General features: G+C 43.0%; 1 protein-coding gene across 5 annotated transcripts in view; it reads right to left on the bottom strand.

Moving 5' to 3' along the window:
• The window catches only part of gfod1 (glucose-fructose oxidoreductase domain containing 1), a 22,460-nt gene extending 708 nt beyond the window's left edge, over nucleotides 1-21,752 (bottom strand). The window contains exons 1-4 of one of the 5 annotated variants that reach the window (XM_055037851.1): nucleotides 21,413-21,752; nucleotides 20,855-21,325; nucleotides 3,317-3,510; nucleotides 1-3,111 (exon numbers count right to left, since the gene is read on the bottom strand). The exon at nucleotides 1-3,111 is cut by the window's left edge and continues 708 nt beyond it. In XM_055037851.1, coding sequence (XP_054893826.1) covers nucleotides 2,371-3,111; nucleotides 3,317-3,510; nucleotides 20,855-21,107 — 1,188 coding nt within the window. In that variant the 5' untranslated portion in view covers nucleotides 21,108-21,325; nucleotides 21,413-21,752 and the 3' untranslated portion in view covers nucleotides 1-2,370. Of the gene's footprint in view, nucleotides 3,112-3,316; nucleotides 3,511-20,854 lie in introns of all 5 variants that reach the window. The other 4 variants (XM_055037853.1, XM_055037852.1, XM_055037854.1 and 1 more) reach the window with 4 other exon arrangements.
• Nucleotides 21,753-21,919: the final 167 nt, after the last annotated feature.

The following is a 21,919-nucleotide window of genomic DNA, read 5'->3' as shown; positions in this document are numbered from 1 at the left end:
TGTTGTTAATCTCACAAATAAACTGCATGTCAGTCCACGAAAATGTAAAACATCAAAACCACACAATAAATACCTTGAAACGCACCGAAACACATTCCAGTTCCTTGGTTTTTACACATAAAACACATCATACAGTACTTGTTTAACTGTTCAGACATACACTTGTTTTGCAATATTTTTCATATGTACATTTTCAGTAGTTGCTACACAGGTAGTACTCCAGCACATTTTTTGAACTTGAAACTGCAGATGGAACATGAGAATATCAATGCGTACACAAACAAACAGAACAAAAACGTCTTTTTGGCTTTTTCAAACTAAGTTGAACTTCAGCCTGTTTTGCTAGCTTTTTCAGGAAAATGGCCGAGGAGTAGCTAACAATTATAAATATAACAATAGAGCTTTTAAAAAAAAAACATTTTCAACCCTCGTCCTTGTGCTAATTTCTTTGGCGAGCACTGCCCTAATTACAACCAGATTTAAAGCTAATGTGTTAGCCAAAGCGTAAACATCAATCATTGACATTCATTTAGAAACGAATGTGTTTGCATTATAATCTTAAGTTTCACTTTGATCTTCACCATATTTTTAACACTAATGATTATTTTAGCTTTAAAATACTCTGCTAATAGCCAGCTTTTACCATTATTCTTTGCCAGTGGTTTGTTCACCAAAATGGCTGCCATCTGCAATGTTAATATGTTCAATTTGCTTTAGAATGAAAGCTATGACTCATTTCAATTTTAAATGTGTTTGTTGCAGTTCTGAAAATTTCTTAGATTTTGGTGAGTACTGCTAATTGATGTTAGCAATATTAGCAAAAAATATATTTCTCTACATTATGAATTTAAAGACAGTAGCAACACTTTCTGTCTTTACGGTTGAGCAGAACTGAGTCCATGTCTGATTTATTGAGATACAAAGTATCAGCAACGCAAATTAACAGTTTATATCAGCAGCTATCACTGTGTTGTATACAACTGGCAGCCATTGTGGATTTTGAGTTTAGGATTGGTTACAAAATCTAGAGAATTTTCAGTCAAAGTTGTGACTGAGGGAGCGCCCTGGTTGATTTCTTGAACTTGGAACTCAGAAGTTCTGACTTCCAGGTACAAATGAAATACAGCAAAAGAGCAAGAGCAATAAGGTAATAAAAAAAGACTAACGTTGTTCAAGATAAAACACAGATTAAGCCTCTTTGACATCTCAGGAACGTAAAGTTCAAAGTGGGACAGTCTGAAAAATTAACACTGTTAGCTGTTATGGTTACATGGGACCTAATGACATTGAAAAGCAGTCTAAACCCCACCGTACCCAACTAGAGCCTCAGGGATTTGTTTATGTTGTCAATGGCTGACGGTTAAATTTTACTGTAATTTTAGGCATGTTGAACAGGATTATACTTGCTTGCAGCAACAGTTAAGGTTAGCTTAGCATTAGCAGCATACTACACCTATGGACAGAAAGTAAAAGCAATAAATTAACTAAACATCCAAGTATCACTACTGATCACCCGTACAGAAATAAAAGGCTAATGCACAGCCAACTGCATAAAGGCATAAAATGTGTAAGGTGTGGACTAACCCTTTATTTAAGGCTGCGGTCGTTTTAATTGCATACATTAACCAGAATGTTAAAGCCTCTGAGTTATCCTCCAGCCAATGTATTATTTTTTCCTGTTGTTTCACACACAAATGTTGGAATACACAGTAAACAGATAGAGACTGTAGAGCGCACTGACTTTTCGAAAGTTGACTTGGTAAAACTAGCAAGGACTTCAGAGAACAGCGACGATTTCATTCTTCCTTGGCTGCTCTTGTTCGGACCCACAGTTGAAGGTATTGTGTTTCCACTCCTAGTCATGAAGTTGTTGAAAGAATGCAGGGAAAGGATGCACAATACTTGTTTGATAAAGCAGCTAGCAGGATGGTAATAAGCATCAGGACTCAGAAGTGTGATCTTGTTGAACGGAATGATCAGAAGCAGGTTTCTGACAGGTTGTCATTACCGACTGATCAGCTAACTAGCAAGTAGTTTCGTTTCCCGATACGCTTCTAATGTCATTCTTTTGTGAATTAGTCTGGTTTACATGTACATCTAGCAGAAGGACTTGAGTCCCTTATCAAATGTAAACTAAAAAAACAGATGGAGATTTTTTATAAATACAGATTTGATTGTTAAGAACCTAGCTTTCCCCCTTGTTGCTGAGGCAGCGAAACCACAGACATCTGCAGCACATTGGCTTAAAGTCTCTGTAACAGTAATAGCGCACATTTAAATAAAACTAGAGATGAGATAAATTAAATCCAGCAGTTCTATGAAAGAACTTTGAAGGCCCAGGCCTCGGTCCTCCTATACATCAGCCAGATGTTAACAGTAGAGTGACATCCTACTGCGTCGCATGGCCTCACTGATCAAATAGGCAGGGCTGACCTCCGGCTCTTCCTTCATCACCACAATGTTCTGCCATTCTCCACACTGGTTGGACTTCTTGATTGTATCCACCACGCAAAGAGCATATAGGCAGTCCTCAAAAGTGGCAGCCATTGTCAAGGGCCTTCCATCCCAGGTTCGCCGGTCATCCTGGTCTTGGAAGGCCTGCCGCACAGCCTGGATCATGCGGATTGTCCCGGTGAGGTACGGGGACGGAATGTCACTGAAGGCCTTTTCTGGCAAGGAGGCCTTCTCAAGAGGAGTGGTGTCTTTGAGCAGGAGTTCAGGTCCGCCACCACTTCCCCCCCCGCCACTGTTCTTCTGTCCGTACAGGTCCGTGCCAGTGACCATTAACCTCCCGACGGTTCCCACGACAATCACTTCCTGGCGAAACTCTCCAGGGACGTTGAAGTTGAGGGTGACAGTGCAGCAAGCACCTCCTTCTAACACCATCTGGAACGTGCAGAAGTCGTCGCTGGTTATCTGACGGATGCCCCGGATGTGGTCCGTCTGTTTGACGAAAGTCTTCAGGAAGCCGTGCACCTTGACCGCACGCTGACCGGTCAGAAATGTGAGGAGGTCAATGATGTAGCTGCCCACCGAATGCAGTCCACCGCCTCCCATCAGGTCGTCACAGCTCCAGTTGTATTTCTTCCCCAGGAGACTGCCACTGTGGACCTTAGTAACAACAAAACAGAAACATATGTCAAGGTTTTTGCTATTGCTTCAATTTCTTACTGCAAAGAAACCCAAGAATGAGTCATAAAATAAGTAAAATTAGAATCCTTTACATTTCTCTAACTGAGAAATGTAAATATGACCAATGTGACAACAACAGAAACGACTCATTGTCCAGCAGCAAACAAATGTTTCTTCATCATACCTGGGCCTCACAGACTAGAAGTTCTCCGATGTACCCTTCCTCCAGAAGTTCCTTCATTCGAACAAAGGCCGGCAAGAAACGCAGCACATTTCCCATAATGCTGAGCAGCTTAGGGTAGTACTGAGCAGCTGACATCATTCGGAAGGCATCCAGAGGAGTGGCAGTCCTATCACATATGACGTTTTTGCCAATACCTTTAGAAAGAAAAGACAGAACAATGACTTTTGTGTTCTCCAGTCGCAAAATCAGCTTTTCCTTTTTCTTTCTTACGGTGGAGTCGAACTTGAGGTGTGGGAAAAAAAAAAAAAAGAAGTGAGTAGATTTAGCAACATCTGCAGACATCCTGTGAATGAAAACATGCATTCCCACAAGGAAACAATGCCTCCCTGCAAAACGAGGCAACTCCTACAACAGCTGACTCTGAGATTTTTGAATGGACCACGCTCTCCCCTCCGAGTCCAGGAAAGTATGTGCACTAGCAACCTTTTAGAAAAACAGAGCAAATATTGAATCTATATGTCCTGGGAATATTAAGCGGTAGTCAACAACTGGGAAGATGTCTTTCTAAATTTGAATCCTTACATGCAATTTGGGAGAATTTATACAGCAGAAGGCTCAAAAAAATGACCTGATTAGAACTTGAGGGTATAAAACAGCAGAGACCAAGGAGCTCAGATTAGATTAACTGGTATAGCTGAAGGCTCGGAAGAAGGCAGATGAAAAAAAAAGGAAAAAAAAAAAAAAAAGAGTAGAAAGAAGCTTTAGACACAGCATAGAACCTAATTAAAATCTCTTCCAGTGGATCAAATGGCCGACAGCTACAAAACCCAAACACGGCAGACACAGGAGACGAGTCGGTGATGTGAGGACGCGTCTCCTGTTAGAGCTAAAATGGAGAAGATGACATTAGAAAACAAGAGCAGCGCTCCAGTTTCAACCCACAGACTCCTGGGTGGCTCCCAAATATTTGGGGCTCCAGGGATGTGAGGGGATTCCTTTAGTACATTTTTCATGCTGACCAGGAACGTGATGGATGTTTACATTTTATGTTCCAACTGTGTCCTTACTGTACAGTAAGTTATTCTTAATGTTATATATTTTTTATGCTTTTATCTTTGAGTGAACTTACTGCCACTCTGCAGCTGCTACATCTGAATTGGACAATAAAGAATATTTCTATTCTATTCTATCGTCAAGAACTAACATGTAATACTGGATTAATAGAAAATTAATCTACTACAGAGTCTGATAACTGTTTTCTTTTTCTATGCTCAAAACAAAGGACTCAGATTCACACACAAACGTCCTTCCTTCATTTTAATGCTTCCAATCAGGAATAAACATGCTGGTTGCTTAATTCATCATTTTCATTCTGTTTGCCACTCAAAAATATGCTATATGATTATAGGGAGAGTGTGCACTCACAGTGGGAAGTGCTGTTCCTTCAGTCCTGCCTCAGGGGTCATGGGTGAGCAAACAGTTTTGTGGATGTGGACGCCCCCTAATCTGCTATTAGCTCCAATTGGCTAGGTCAAGACATAAATCTGTTTGACCCAGTTCTGAGAAGCGCCCCACCCAGTTTCCAACCAGAGCTGACACACAAAGCCAAGAAACAACAGAGGAGCCCCTGACTCATTTGTTTTTGCTAGTGGAGACACAAAAGATGGATTTGCTTTCTTGGTAGATTCCCAATCCATCGGACGTTTTATCGGAGTTCATATGCAGCTCTAAGACTTTGCAAAGCTGGCTTCAAAAATAAATGACTTGAGGCATTCAGTGCATCCTGACTGACTAAATGCTAAAACGTCTCGTGGGGCTCTGAGTTAGAACTTCATGAAGGCAGAAGCAGGGTCAGATCAAAATATTAGCAACGACTTTTTGTGTTTCATGAAAGGTCAAGACTTTGGCTTATTAGCCGGGTGACACAGTGATGATGAAGCTTCACTCACATAGTGAGTGTGTTGACATTCCTTCTCATAGAGGAGGACTGAAGGTTCTCCCATTCTTCATTCAAAGTGTTGAAATCAGCTCTCTCCGACGGAGTTGAGTGACAAAGTTGCATCATCTCCTTCACAAGGAGGATTCCTGCTCCTCTCTTTGACAGCAGAGGAGGAAAAGTGTGTCAAAGTATTTCGACAGAGCTCTGTGCAGTGTTTCATGAAGTTTGTTGCCGTGCTTGAACAGCAATGTTGATGTCTCAATTCAACTGTTTCCAATGTCTGACTTTTGTATCCATATGCGAGGAGCAACTATACATTTGAATGATTATTTACTAAATAACTACAAAGATTGTCAAATGGTTAAAATTTCCTGGGTGTAAATTGGAACGTCTTTGTCTGCAGAAAGGAGTGGCGCTGTCTCTACGACTGTTTCGGAAAAGCAAAATGGAGGATGGAGGGAGGTGAGGGACACCCTGGCTGGAAGGGGCGTGACGTACAGTATACTGTAGTGGGATGGGCGTCCCCTGGTGGCCTGGGGTTTGTATGAAAGGTGTGCGCAAATATAATCGTTCCACGTCCATGTTGACACTTTTAATGGATTTCAGTGAAAGTTGTAACACAACTTTGCATTAAAAGTGTCATTATTTACCAATTAATGCAAAGTTGACACTTTTGATAGACTTTTGGTGCAACTTTTAGTGCAACTTTGCATTAAAAGTGTCATTATTTACTGAATGACACTTCATGACAAGTCATAACCATCCATGAAGACTTCTTCATGTTTCTAACAGGTGTTATGTCATTTTATGAATGTGTCATGCCAGTCTTATGCTCATCCCTTCAAATATAGTGTTAGCAAGACAACAGCAGAAAGAAATGACCCAGGAACTCTGGCCAGGGGCGAGTGCATGCATCAGTACAACTGAAAGCCAAGTCTCCACACTCCACTGCTCCTCCCGGCTCACTGCCGAGCTCATCGTCTGGGCCTCTCTGCATGACTCGGGGTTTATAACGCTGAGGACCAGTGTTCCCAGAAACACACACACAGGCCAAGGAGGGCTTTGGCTGCAGTGAAGGAACACCTTAAAAGTAGAACATTTTAGACCTTTTTAAAGAGCTCTAAAGGTGAAATGCTTTCTGATTGTTTGAGGACAACAAATCAAGGTAACATCTGTATACATCCGGTGTATCTGGAATGTGGTCCAGTGGGAACAGCTGGAATTCGCAGGGGAAGCTTGTGGATTAAGCTTAATGCCATACAGTGCAAACAATAGGCCTCTTTGCCTGGTTATGCTAGAAATAGAAAATCAGGGAGAACAGGTCAGCAGGACTAACCATCTGGCATGCTGCGTCGTGTGTGTGCTCCAGCAGGGAGGGAAAAAAGACACCAAAAAGATACAGTAATACAATATGAGGAAGGCTGATGCCTGGCTGATTAGCACCTTAGTTTCAAACTACCATCCTCAGATTGATTCAGATTTATTTCTTTATGACACTGTTTTCTCTATAAAGTTGGGGATCTTAGTACAAAATATCTTTATTATTATTATAACTATTGTTACAGTTACAAAGAGTTACTATGTGTCTGAAAGACTCAATTATATTTTCATGAATGAGAATTTAATGCCTGCAACAGACCTAAAAATATTGTACTAAAGGCTGAAGACTGCTGGAGTAATGGCCGTACAGCTCAGGAAATGAGCCACTATATTTTATTATATTATCCCTGAAAACAAGGAGTGATGGTCAGTGCATGATTTGGAAATGGTCTGTATTTCTGTAGCAGGTTTGCATGGATCAAATGTGTGCTGACTGAGCTCTGAGACCAGACAGCAACACAGCAGGACTGAAAGATCTGAAAAACCATGAAACATGTTTCCTCACCGAAGCTCAGGAATTAGATCTGTGGTAGTTACTCTCCATAAGGGACTCAGGCTTAAATCTAATCGATTTCTTTACCTACTGCGATACTAATAGTCTCAGAACCTGAGCAAGAAACACAAATAAAGAACACACAAGTTTGATTAAAAATAGCAATAAAAGAACAACATACAGAATGTAAAAAAAAAAAAAAACATGTCTGTGCAGTAAAGGTATAGACAAGCCAGTGTCAGTTATCCCAAATCTAATTCACCATAAAACAATTACAAAGCAGAGATTGTTGGGAAGAAAAGGTAAACATGCTTGCAAAACAGAGATTACATAAGAATAAAGCTTTGTCTAACTGTATCAAAGTTATATATATAAGTCATAAATCATACCACTATGCTGACATCTGAAATTGGCCTGCAAGTTGGGATTAAGCTCTCAGAGTTGATGAATGCTTTCTGTAACTAAATAAGGAAAACTTGTTGCATACTCTTTATAGTTAAAAAAAAGTTTAAAAAAAAAAGTTAGGTTAGTTAATATAAGATAAATGGGCTACTGGATAAAGAATAACTAAATAATGAATTGGGGTCTGGAAGTTTTTAATTTGAAGATAAATAAACCATCACAAAACAGCAGGTTGAGCTAAAGATTGTGGTCAATCATGGTCAAGCTGCATTTTAAAAACATACATTTTTGTGAAATGTATCACTTAGAAACTCTGAAAATGACCGTCTTTCACTTTGGTTTACAATGTCAGCCTAAAAATGATTCCAACATAGCTGAAGAGTTGCGCTCTGTTGTTGCTATGGATGACCTCAGAAATAAATTGTGATAAAATACCACAAAACACACACTCCACCATTCAGTCTGAAGCAACAAGCTGCCACATGAAGGACAGTAACATGCTGACATGGTGACAGTGTGAACGCTGTGGTCATGTAGCTCCAGGCCCATTAGCTTACAGCAGAATCATGAATAATGGGGAGCATTAGCCTCACTCAGCCTGCTCTGACCCTCAGCTAATGTAAGAGGTTAGCATTGTGTCAAAGTACCACAGTTAACCTCAGTACCAGAGTGGCTTGTTTGGCTTGCACTGTCAATATGGTGTGATTGTCCAAGCCCAATCACACCATATTGATACTGATGGCATCCACAGATGACCTCTTTGTAAAGTGCGTGGAGCTTTCATGCAAATAATTAAATAATAAAAGTAGATGGATGTGTACGTCTCCGAAGCCTTGCATCTGCAGTCCCCCTCTGCTCATGACCCTCTTGGGTCTGATTAACGGCTGGACCGAGCTGCTTCCCTTCTCCTCTCTAATCATTCTGACACATGCACAAGCAGCAGCCCCGGTAGCTCACAAACAGCTGAGCCAGTGCTGCTGCTGACGGATCTGTCTGCAACCTCACAAAGAACCATCTCACACTTTCCCTGTGACATTTGCATTTTATCATCAGCGCGGCCTCCAGCTGCCTTCGTCGGGTGCAGGGAAACCAGGAAAGCCGTCCAGAGACACTTCAGGTTTTAGCGCGTGTAAATGCCGCATTCATGTGATTTACAGATCGGTTTTGTGTTGCTGACACATTAATGAATTGCTGCGGTGTTAACATGTCTTGGAGGGCCGCCCAGTGAGTTTATTACAAAGGCATGACTGCAAGTTCAATCCATGCAGCTTGATGGAGGATAAAGTAAAGAAAAATTATGCTGAGGGTTGGCTATTTCTCAAACAGACTGCTCTTCAGATCACGTCTGTAGAGGCAGTCAGAAAATATAAGCAGGTACCGAAACTGGTTCTTTGTTTCACAGGAACTGCTTCTAAGTGACAGATTTGTGCAGGCTAAATGAGACTAAAAGGACAACTGTGTGTAACAAAGAGTTATTTTTAAAAAGTTCAAAGCATATTTTATGAGAAAGAGAAAAGATTAAATGTTTTTACAACCGACAGTCCGGTACTCAGTTCAATTGGTGGCCAAACTTGTAACATTTGTGACATTTTCAGTTGGTCCAGTTCGCTTTCACAACGCACTCAATGAAATCCTTTGAGCAGTTTATCTCTTCACCTGTGGGGGGCGCTGCATCAAGAACCACTGAAGAAAACGACATGAAAACCAAACGACAAACGTCCCTTTCATTATAAATTTTTATAATGAAACAGGATTCATTTGTAACATGTTGAAAGCTCAGAGTTAATCCACATTCTCCGGTATAATGACACAGAGGCGGCAGACTTTGTAATGCTAGCTGTGATAAATGCTAAGGTAAGATGCTAATTCTGGTTTAGTGCGTCTTCAGTCACTATGAGTTTTGTTAATTGGTCTGAACAGAGAGTAAGGAAAATAAAAACACATGATGCGGCCTGTGTTTTTCTGGCGGAGTCATCAAGGGAATCTTTGTGTCTGGTGAAGCTACTGAGAGATGCTAGGAGGTAGCAAAGGAGAGCAGGCTCAGGATGCTAATGAGCCGCAGTGAGCTAACACTTATCACCTTAAAGTAGGTCACCTTTTTCTTGCACACAGCTACACACACTTCTACAGTTCCACACACACACACCCACACACACACCCACCCACACACACACGCATGCACGCACGCACACACACACACACGGACACACACACACACACACACACACACACACACACATAGCTCTTTTATGGAACCCATGACTCGCAGGACATTAACATGTACGCTTGTTACGTACAGAGTGTGTGTTGGCAATTCAGACAGAAATGTCAGCTGGTTTAAAAGCCCCTAAAGAATCAACATGACAGGCAGGAAACTAAAACGAGTCAGACCATGAGGTTGGAGAATTAACACTCTTCTTTTAAATGTCACAGGCAATCTTGGATTTTATTTATTGAAGCAAGCTCTCTGAGATCTGCCAGTGAAGTATCATAATTCGGGAACAGAGTCTGAAATGAATTATTTTTTATGATATTTCTAAAACTTACTGCGCTTTTTTTTGTTTTCTTCTTGTTTTGCTTAGAAATAGAAGCAAGTATTTTGGTCATTTCTACTCGAAGAAGCACCTGTCAGAGAATCTGTGGTCACTTTTTGATGATCACATTTCTAAACATCAGATTTTGATTTCACAGTGAAAATAAATCAACAAAAGTGTGATTTAGAAATTGAGGTTTCTTGTAACGATGAGATTTTAAAAGCCTTTCTGTTAAGAACAGCCATCAAATACTGAGTAGTGACTGATAACTGGACATCACTGTGTGTGAGTGATGGAGAGCAGCCGGTGTTACTCAGGATTTAACCAATACTGCTAATTGAAAATAAAATCATTGCGGTGCTGACTATAACTTTAAAACATTAGGAATTAGCACTGAGGATGCACAACGTGTCAGCTTACATCTCCGTCAGCCGATGTTTGTCATTTAACATGTTGTATGAGTCAAATAAGTAAAACTGGGCCAATATTGCAAAGCGATGTCTAATTTAAACATTTCTTGATGTATTTGCAGTGCAGGATTATGGGGAATGTAGCAGAAGTAGAGTGGCAATGCAGACTGTATGATCACTGTGAAATTGTGTCGAAAGTGCGATGAATGATATCAGTAAGTGTTAGCTGCTAGCCATAACAGCAGCATTTATGTCATATTTATATTGTTATTCGCCCAAATGTTTGTATCGTTGCCTCCTAATTAATGGTCAGTGTGATAACAGCTGTGTGTTTAGGAGATCGGCGAGATACAAAATGCAAAGCAGTCAGTGCTGTGAGGAGAACACACACAGCCAAAGAAACCGCTGTTACCCGCTAAAGCTGACTGAGCATCACTGTCTGCAGAACACGGCCAAGAATAGTGGAAATAATCCAACTGATTGTAAAACTTTATGCAACAGCCACTCATACACACTGGTATGTGATGACTTTTATAAGAAACGATGTTTCCATGTTTCTTTAAAGAGCTGAGTATAAATACTCTGCATGCAAACACTTATTTGCATCTTTCCGGGTTCATCTGGACGGGACAGATCGGCTGATTTGTCCAAAACTGTCTCACTTCGGTTTATTTCTGGCTCCCCATTAGGAATTCATAACTGATTCTTAATGAAAACTATATTTAAAATGTTCAGTTCTACGTCATGGTAGATGGTGGAAGCAGATATCAGTGTACTGAATGGACTCATAGATGTAGGATTAAAAGTTAGTGCCCCAGCCATCTGAATTATTGTTTAAGAAGATGAATTGTTGAAATTACACCCATAAAACCCAGCTTTATCCATTGGTGTGGTTTCTGCAAGACAAGTGATATAAGGGTCAATGCTTTGCAGAACCACTTTTTGTTAAAATAGCAGCTGAAAGTATTTTTACCATAGAAAATGCAAACCTAGACCTTAAAAGTTTGGCCTGTTTGTCCAGCTTACACCTTCTTCCACATATCTGCTTTTCAGATTTACGATTTGTTAAAACAAATTCTAAACCATTTATCCTCTCCTTCCTCGTCAAAATGATGCTTTACGTTGTGTTGGTCCATCACATAAAATCTAACATACATCAGAGTCCAGCCTGCACTCCAGTATTCACAGATTGAACTATTCGCAGTTTCTTCTGTGGAAAGCAGATTTCTTTGGGGAAAAAATAAAATTAAATTTTTTTTAATAAAATACATATTTGGAAGTTGTTACACCTACACACAATGCTACTCGCTGGCGTTTGCCAGGCAGCCAATCCAGGAAAGGCATTTAGTTTCCTTGTTGCTGATTGGTTGTACCCTCAAGAGTGGAGATGATGACTATAGATGTTAGCTTTCATGGTAGAGCTAAGATGGTTTCCATTGCATATTAATGCATACCCAGGTATATTTGGTGTTTGACCTGTTAAAATAAGCAGTTACAAGCGTTTTTAGAGGAAGTCTCAAGTCTTGGAGAATTTCAGCCATCCGTGGGTGGCTGTGGTTCGTCACCCCCTGGTCAGCATCTACTGTAGGCTGGAAAATGAGGTCATCAAGTGAAAAAGTTCAGTATGAGTAGTTTTTGCAAAGCTCTGTAGAAGGAAAAAGATGGCTGCCCACAAAACAAAAGCATCTCATCCTGACATCCTTCCCTCAGAGTGAACAGCCATTACACACTGAGAGTGTTGAAAGCAGGAAGTGATCAGAAGAACCTTCAGTATCGCACACAGAGGTCACAGCCGCCATCAACATAACAGGAAGTGAGAAGCACTTCACAGTCGTACACCGAAGCCTCACTTCCTGCTTTAGAAATACGATGACTTCATCTGCACCTCGTCAGTAATTATCAGCATTCTGCTGTTTCTTCCTGCCTGATCAAAGGAAATAAACATGTAGGAGAGACAGAACCGCTGGAAGAAGGGAGAAAAAAAAAGAGGCTCTGATTGACAGCTTCGACACATCCGTCCTCTCTCACGTCTGCAGCTACCACTTGTCCTCCGTCCCCCGCAGGCCAAGAATCAGTAAAGCCAACCTTTGAAAATCCGATTGGAGCAGGTCTGGTCTAAGAGGAAAGAGGTGGGGATGTCTGGCAGCACCAAAGAGAGCGCAGAAATAGCAAAGGAGGTGTGGCAGGCGGAGGTGGCAGGACGTGGTGTGTTTGTGCAAGATAATTACACAAGTGATTTCCTAACTCCCTCAGACAGGGAGCTGAGTTTAAGTTGATGCAACCACCTGGTATCAATGGTACTACTTTTGTGTTGGTTCAGCCAAACCAAGTAATCTTTTTAATCGACTGACATCTCAAAGAGTATGAGCATGTTAGCTTGTTAGGCACAAGTTAACATGCTGAAAGCCAACATGCAGCACCTGCTTTCATACCTACTAGCCAGAAGTGAGGTGAGATATTTTGGTATTAACAGCACCATTAATACCATCAAAGTCCTACAGATTAATGTTCAATCAGTAAAATTAGGTCGACATTAATAATGTCCAGCCTATTCTCCTGGTTGGCTGGATATTTCCGTCTCGTGGCCATTTGTGTGTTTTGGGATGTGAAGGGTCTTGTCATGGTCATCAACAATTTATAGTGATGCAATACAGGACTGAAGAGTGTTTAGGTGAAGAAAAGAAACAATGTCAATGGTGTGGACATAATTTCATGGTGTTGAAAGTGTAGGGAATATAGTATCTATAAATATTCCTTGTTGGCTACAGCAATGTCAATATTATTTATCAGTCCATACATTCACATTTTTGCGTCCCTAAAAACTGCCTTACAAGGTTGATGAAGTCACATGCTGACTGCAACCAGGAAGTGCTATACGAAATGCCTTGAAATGGAAGGAATGTCCCTTTTTTTTAATATCACAAGCGCTTGTTACACCCCCCTCTGACTGATGATGAATGATTTTCCTTTGCAGCCATATTTCACACGAATGACCACATGACTTACACAATCATCAGGGCAGAGCCTTTGTTTTCTGTCATGTGTAATGCATGACAAACTGAAGATGATCCCTACACACACACACACACATATGCACCCGCACACACTCACTTTGAGTTTGATCACATATTAGGAAATTAGGACGTCACTGGAAAATCCCTGAGCTACGGGTCTTCGATGACAATTTTCTCTTCCTCCTTTTCAATTCTGTCATTTTTCTGCCCAAATAAAAGCTCTGACCCTCGAAAATCCCTGAGAGAAAATACTCACTTCCCTTCAGCTGAGTTTGCTCAGAGAGATACAAAATTTTTCTTCAGACATCTGCCTAATGATGCAGAATTATTTCATACTAGAAGCCGGCGTCTGATTAAATCCCGTTTGAAAAGCTTGCCCTTTGCGTGGCCCTGGGATTTGCCACCATGATGTGATCCTCTATCCAAAGCTTCCAATCCAAGTTCATTTGGAATGAACCGCCGCAGAGGTTCCCCTGGCTCCATGCAGAAGCATGAAGAGACGGGTTCTTCAGGGATACTCACTTGTCAAGCACGGTGTGGCGGTGTGCTAAGAGAAACTCCCCCCGATCCAGCCATTCAACCCAAACACAAAGGCGATTTCACAGGATGACAAACCTCCTCTCTGCACCGCATACCCGTCCCTTCCCGTCTCTCCCAGACCCGCACCGGCCCGTATGCTCCCAGGCCGTCATTAGCATGTTAATGGGCATCCGGGGGAACACAGACGAGAAGCAATGGGAACCTTGTGCTAAAAACACTGAAAGGAGAAGGCATAAGAATGGCAGCATAACACTCTATCAGACCTATTCTCCTGGCTGGCTCGCCATTAGGGAGGGCGTTGATCTGACTGGGCTTAAATCGGTTGGAATCCACTGAAACCCAAAGGTTCTGAATCTATTTAGCCAACAAACTGAACAGAAGTCAACATCAGAAGAAAGGAGCCTTTCTTCTAATACAACCAGATTTCATTCAGTCACATCTGAGGCCAGAAACGCTGCAAAGAGTCTGACAAAGGCTTTCATCAGGAGTTGGGTTTCCTCACATTGATTTAATTTACACCTGATGTGTTTTGCTGAACAACAGCAATTTACCTGAGTAGTTTTCTTAACAGCGTTTAGCAGGGTTCTTTACCATTCCGAATGTGCTCCTGACCGTTAACGATTGAATGGACACCATGTTGAGATCCGAAGAACCTAACACTTCTGAAAGAAGACAGACAGTAGAACCATAAGGTCTATAAACATGCATAGATTTGATCATTCTAGAAAGTTCACCCTGACAGCAAACTGCAAGATGCAACGAAATATCCTAAAATTTTGATATGGAACCTATAGGAGACACTCTCTACTGCTGCTATAAAGCTGGATGTCTTTATAGCTGTATAAAGATATTCATCTTTCACGCTCCATGAAAGCTTCGTTTTCATGGACGTGTGCACCAAGGTAACTACTGCTAAGAATGAAAATAACAAAGGCCACACTGAAGTTTGCCAGACAGAACCTGGACAACCACCAGGACGTCTAGAACAATGTTCAGTGGAGAGACGAGCCTGCAGTTCATCTGGGTCCAGCAAAATACAGCTTTCCAGGAAAAAGAACTCATACTAACTGTGAAGCAAAGAGCTGGAGGTGTCATGCTCTAGGAATCTTTTTTCTGCAGCAGCAGTTTCCTCATAAGGCAAGCCAAAACCACTCTGAAGTGGTTCAAAGAAAACTTGTTCAAACAACCTCCACACCTCTCAGGTACCAAATTCATCAACACTAGTGGCATCTCTGAAAAGGAAACCCAATTTACAGACACCCCACCCTACATTGTTAATGTGCCAAAACCAGGCACTTCAAAACGCCCCATAATGACCTTTGACTTGTGCCCCAACTGGCTGGAGCAGATTTTACAGAACAGATCTGCTGAAAATAAATAATAAAATATTGTCTTCAAGTCTTCCTCCAATCCAATTTATGTGGATTTTTGCATAATCCACATGATTTTGGCATCACTGTCCCTTTAAACAAATCAGCCTGGTTGCCAAACAGCCCATCCCTGCTCTGAAGCAAGCTTGCATAAGAGCATCAGAGGTGGAACATGTATTTATGATGATGCCGGCTTGCCCTTTGCAGACTGGTTATAAATAGCTGCATGCCGCTGGGTGGCCAGTCAGAGCAGGCAGGTGTCTGAAAGCTCATCGGAGTGCTGACAAACCAGCGCCATGACTCAGCGCATGTCAGCATTAACAGAAATAACACCCGGGTCATGTGCTGTTTACTCTGCGGTGATAAGATCTCACATCATCATGACGCTCTAATAAAAGAGCCATAAACACCGATTTACAGAAGTGAACTTTTCCACGTCCTGTCCCATTACAAGCACAAACTTCAACGCGTTTTAGTTTGATTTATGCATGTGCAACACATGATAGTGCGTAAAACAGGAGTCAAAATGTTCAAGGTAAAAACTGTGGTGTGCTTATAGCGTTAGCATGAGCTGCAACCTTAAACAGGCTTGTTTAATGGTGTCAGCAGGTGTTGAATCGGAGCAGGAAGGATTTCTTCATCACACAGCTAATCAAGTTCAAGCTGAGAGGCGCAAACCCTTTAATAGACCTTCTTACAATCTGCTCCATCAAATCAGCAGTTCTACTTTTATGTCCGCTCTGCTCTTTGCTCTGTCTGACGAAAAGGGAGCATGTGTTAGACAACCATGACATCATCTATAGTTACAGTTCAGCGATCATTTGCTTTTCATTCAACTGGTCAGAGGTCACACAGTTAGGTCAGTAAATATTTAAAGGTCAATGTCGAGGCTGCATTGTTGAGCAATGTCAATGTTCTGAAGAACTAATTCCAAGTTCAGCTCACACTAATTAGAACTGATTCAATTATAGTTGATCTGTTTAGAAACTCTAAATTCAATGCAACCTGTAGCTGATGGCAGTGAGGCCTGCAGTGCTCTAGATGTTCTGGATGAGGAGATCTGGATCTGGATTTTCTCCTGGATGATCCTAATCGTCCAGGAAGAATAAGTTCAGCCATGTTTCTAATCTGAACGAATCCCACTAAAACAAACAAGGAGACAGATTGGGTCAGGCCGGCTTGGAAAACTCTTATCTTAGATTATTTCTCTTTTTTGGACTTATTTACATTCTCTTTGTCAGGTATTGATATTCATATGACAATCAAGAAAACGTTATTGATCTGAGGAGTTAGGCTGCTGAGTTAGACGTAAGAGTAAAGCCGCAGGTGGTGATGTGTTGTCGTTCAGCGCAGACTGGAGGGTTGCTCCCAGACTCCCCGTCCTGCTAGCAGGCTATTCTGAGATGATGCAGACACACACACTGACCAGACACCTGATACGCTCTGCCTCTCACATGGGGAAGCTCAGAATCACATCTAATGGACTTTGATGAAGACAGAGATAGCTTCCCGACGCACGTCTGCACACAGACTGGGCCTGATGCTACAGCGTACCCCCTACTGACACAGAACGCCACCGCCATCTCCCTCTGACATGTCCATCTCACGTTACGACGCAGTCTGGTGCACTTCGGACGCACCAGCAGTTTCACACCGGAGCTGCCTTGAAGAGACACTTCCTGCTGCTGGAGGAGTCCAGCGGTCACACAGAGTTGAGCTGCAGGGTTTCTCTCTCACCACATCCTGCCTCCCACAAGCGCACAAAGAGGCAGGGAGAGCACCTGAAACTGCAGTCGGTTGCATTTCAGTGTAGCTCTCACATTCCCAAAGGCTGCTGCCTTAAAGTCACCAAAACAGCCCGGTGTGTAACATCCACCTAATAAAGCCGTTTGTCACAGAGTAAATCCAGTCAGTTCCTTAGGATGTCTGAGTTTTCAGCCACAGCTAACAGTCTGGCCTTCCTAAAGAGCTAAATAATCTATGCTTCTCCTGAGGTGGATTTTCTACGCTCAGACACCCAGAAATTTCCTCCAATTACCGGAGCATTAAAGCTGCATGGTGTCCACGTGGAAGCGAGGACACTTGAGGAGCTTTTTTACGGCTTTTTGATGCCTCTAAGAGGAAGTAGGTCGCGAACTGAGGGGAGTTATCAAACCAGAACATCTGTGTGAAAATTCAACAGCTCCATGTGGTGTGAAGTATACGTTAACTTTAACTACACAAACCCTGAACTACTTCTGCTAAAAAGGAGAAATATTAATTTTCAGTTTGAGACAATTCGACACCATTTGGTGAGGTATTGAGCCCACTTCATGTTACAGTTCAGAGATCATTGCAGGGTTATGGTACCAACTGTATCTTTGGAGCCTTTTTTCTTTGCAGCGTCTTTGAGATAAAACTGAACAACAAAAGTTGCTCATTGTATGTGATATTGTGGTGAGAAGGTTTTTTTTTAATTATTTGCCTTTTCTACTATGATTGTAAAGATGATCAAACCTTCAACTTAACAACAACTAAAAGCTGAATAATTCAAAGATACTCATTTGAGTCAAAATGGACATTTGTCTAGAGAGCTGGACTTTCTCTAGCAATACCAGAAAGATTCAGCTCCTTACCCTCCTCATTAAGTTTTTAACTTTACTAAAATGGGGAGTATTTTAAAAAAAAATACAAGTGACCCTCTTTAGCTGACAAGGCAAACAAAAGCACTGTTTGGAAATACTTTCCCTATGAGGCAGAAGGCCAGGAAACAAGGAAATGCCGACAGATGATAGGCTAGCTGGGCTAATCCTACAGGCCACCATCTTTGTGAGAAACTTAAAATGGTCAGTAAAGCTCCTGTATATGAAACAGGACATAAACTATCTAGAACTGAGAGAAGAGAAGCTAGCTAGAGCTGAGAGTAGCTAGCTAGAGCTGAGAGTAGCTAGCTAGAGCTGAAAGTAGCCAGTTAGAGCTTAGAGTAGCTAGCTAGAGCTGAGAGAAGCTCGCTAGCGCTGAGAGTAGCTAGCTAGAGCTACTCTCACAGACACGTTAACAGAACACCTAAATGCCACTGTAAGCAGGGTATTATAAGCCTGGCGGGTCACCAGGCTAAACAATGCTTATTTTTAAAAAGTATTTTTAAAATGTTTTCATTTTTTTTAAGTGTTTATAGTTGGTGTTCAGGTATCTTCCAATCATTTAATAACATATACCGGTAATTATCAAGTGATATTTCAAAATTTCTTGTCAATTTAACTTCAAAACACAGCAGGCTGCTGGATGAATGACCGCCAGACTTAGAGCAGGGTTTCTGGGGGAAACCTTGTCGTAAGCCAAGTGGGAAATCACACCTTCCTTCCAACAAACTGGGTCTGAGGGATCCCTCAGGCCGTCACGGGTCTGTCCTAGGCAGCAAATCAGTGTCAGGGTGTGTTTGTGTGTGTGAGTGTGTGTGTGTAGCAGACAGCGTGACATCCTCTACTACTGCTGCTGCTGAGATAAAAGCCGGAGTGACAGCGGCGCCTCAGGAATGCTGCTGTAGTGAGAAAAGGAAACACGAGGAGGTGAAAGAAAAGGAAAACTGGCTGCAGCACGGAGAGATGCTGCCCAGCAAGACCGACCGGTTCTGATCTCAGGTAGAACCTGAACAACTGCTGCAATGTTCCACCAACTCATCAGCGCTGTTCTCATTTTCTTAATTACACAGCAAACCTGGCAGTTGTGACTCGGACTGATGGGCCATATCAAAAATATTCATCCCACTTTCTGATTTTTGTTCTTTTACACAAAAACACCTTCAGGGTTTTATGTAACGGACCAAAACTACCAGGCCTGTCAAAGTAACTAATGTTACTGGACAATACATTGTCCCAGAAGTTATTGCAATAATCAATGCTATTATTGTTTTGAGACCATTTTCAACTATTAGAATGGTAAACATGGCATAATAATTCAAGAACACATTCTCACATATCAATAAGGTTCAAATTCTAAAGAACATTTAACACTGGAACTGGAAGATATTTTAAATGGCCAAAATAAATAAACAAAAAACAAAATAAATTATGAAACCAGCACAGACCAGAACAAACATCCTGGTAGCTCTGCTGGACATGAACACAAGCTACTATGCTAATCAAGCTTCTGATCCAAGGTCACATTTCTCTGATTAGGAAGCCCGATGATGTTTATGAAAGCCAGCCTCTCGTCTCACACCCTGCTGGGGGCAGGAAGTCAGAAAACGGCCAGCGTGCTGATCCGAGAGGCTGCTGCTGATTTTCCAGTGGTCAGCTGACCGAGGTCCTGATGGATTCCATGTCAGAGCCGGAGCACGCGGGTTGTACTTTAACCCAGTTTTACAGGTTTCACTTCAAAAAGCATTTCTTGGCCCAAAGGACCAAACTGTGGTTCGTACTGGCCGGGCCCAGCAGAGAGCAAGCAGAACTGGACCAGGCCTGGGCGATTGGTGAGGAAGAGGGGAGGGTGGGAAGGAACAGGCGGCGCTCACACAATGAAGCTGTGAGGAAACGAGCTGAGAGGAAAGAGTAGAAGAATGGCACGCAGGCCGGGCCGGGCCGGGGCAGGACGCATATCCATCAGATACGGATCATCTGTGACACAACCTGACACGAAAGATGATCAGGGAGACACAGGTCTTTCTGCTGCCACACCCACACACTACAAATCCTGTCATGAAAATTTTTCTCAATGGTTGGATGGATAAACCAACAGAGCATCCACCACATTACATCTGGACATGTGTCCTTAACAATCAACAGACTGTTGCCAAATTAGCCACTTTGTCTGTATAGTTAGTAAATTTTCAGACAAGGAAAAAAAAATCGGTATCGGCCAAAATCGGAATCGGCAAATCTGTTTTTTCTCAGCCAGAAAGCTGCAATCAGTGAATCTCTTTCAAATGACCCGTGAGGTCATTAAGACCTGGCGTCTGCTGAAGTCAAAACTAATCAGCAGCTCAGTGAGACAGGAAGACTTGTGGTCTCTGTAGTGAGCGCTGATGCTGCGACGTCACTTCCTGTTCTCCGCTTCTTGCTGTCGGTGTGCAGCAGCAGAGAACTCAAATGTTTCCAGTCTCAGAGATGACCTTTAGGAGCGTCCAGCTGCGCTCTGCTGCCAGGCGAATAAAGCCTGTGAGCAGAGCGGCTCCCAGGGGCCGCGGCTCCGCGGGCCTCCGACCGTTCAACACGGTGAACGTGATCTCCAAAAGAAGCTGCACTGATCCACATTTTAACTAGATCAGACTCCCTCTGAGGGCCGCGCATGTGTGTGCGTGTGTGTGGTGTGTGTGTGTGTGTGTGTGTGTGTGTGTGTGTGCTTCTGCTGGAAGGAGTCCAGGTGTGACTTTCATGAACACAAGGTCACATGTGATGTTTGACTGAAGCAGAGTCACAAACACAAACAAAGATGCTGGGAGCTGCAGCAGGGCCGCAGCATCCAGCAGCGGGACTCACCCAGCGTTTTGACAGCGATCTGCCGCGTCAGAGGTGGCGGCAGGTTGATGCACACCAGATCCACGTCCTGATGCAGCAGCACGTCGTCGATCCGGTTGGTGTAGAAGGGCACGTTCATCTCCTTGGCCAGCTCCTCCGCCTCCTCCTGCGTCCGGCCCCACAGCGCCTTCACGGCGAAGCCTTCGTTCTTCAGCAGCGGGATGATCACCCGGGCGGTCAGGCTGGTGCCGAACACCCCGACCCCTGGAAGCATGGCTCCGCCTTTAACTGTTTGTTTTCCTCCGACTCAAGTCTGCGTTATTTGTCGTCCTTTTCACTGATCCGTGAGAAGCCAGCGCCGAGGCGGCGGCTGCTGCCGGCCGATCTGCAGGGGGGGAACGGCGGCTGAGACGGTCAGGTTGGCCATCCACCTGCAGCCACACACCCGCCGCGCTGCATCCCGCTCCCGCTCTGATCAGACATGCACTTCAGCTTCCACCACCAATAAAAACAACGTAAAAAATCATCCCATAGACGAGTGGGAAACTCGATCAGTTATGAAGAAATATTTGAATTCACCATTCCGGTCCTCACCCCGTCCACGTCTGGCCGCGATCAGACCGCAGAGAGGCAGAGAGAGGGCAGGTCAGCGCCCTGCAGCGGGTTAGCTCTCCATCCGTCCACCGCCGGGCCGAAACATCGAGGAACACCAGGAAGGAGCTTCATCCAGCGGCAGGTGGATCCAGAGTGCGCGGTCACCGCTGCTGGCTCCCCGGAGGAGGATCTCACCGCAGCGGCAGCTCTGGGCTGATGTTGCGGCTGTTCTGCTCGCACTGCAGCAGCTCAGCGCCGTTCTCTTCAAAATAAAAGCGGCAGCACACGCTCCCGTGTCAGAGAATCGACTGGAGCTTCTAACACACGTTGTTTCAAAACAAAGTATCGAACCCGAATCAGCAGCAACGACTGCAGGAAAATAAAGCACGAGAGAGACAATAACGGCTGTAGAAAGCTTGCGAAAAGCTTTTACTTTGAAACAATGTTTCCGGTCTTCTTTACGAAACTACCTAACTTTATGTGGCAATAGGT

Source organism: Poeciliopsis prolifica, unplaced genomic scaffold, assembly GCF_027474105.1.
Source record: "Poeciliopsis prolifica strain line A6 unplaced genomic scaffold, Auburn_PproV2 SCAFFOLD012, whole genome shotgun sequence".
Classification (NCBI taxonomy): domain Eukaryota; kingdom Metazoa; phylum Chordata; class Actinopteri; order Cyprinodontiformes; family Poeciliidae; genus Poeciliopsis; species Poeciliopsis prolifica.
The sequence above is the reverse complement of the archived record's forward strand: the minus strand, read 5'-3'. Positions and strand labels throughout refer to the sequence as shown.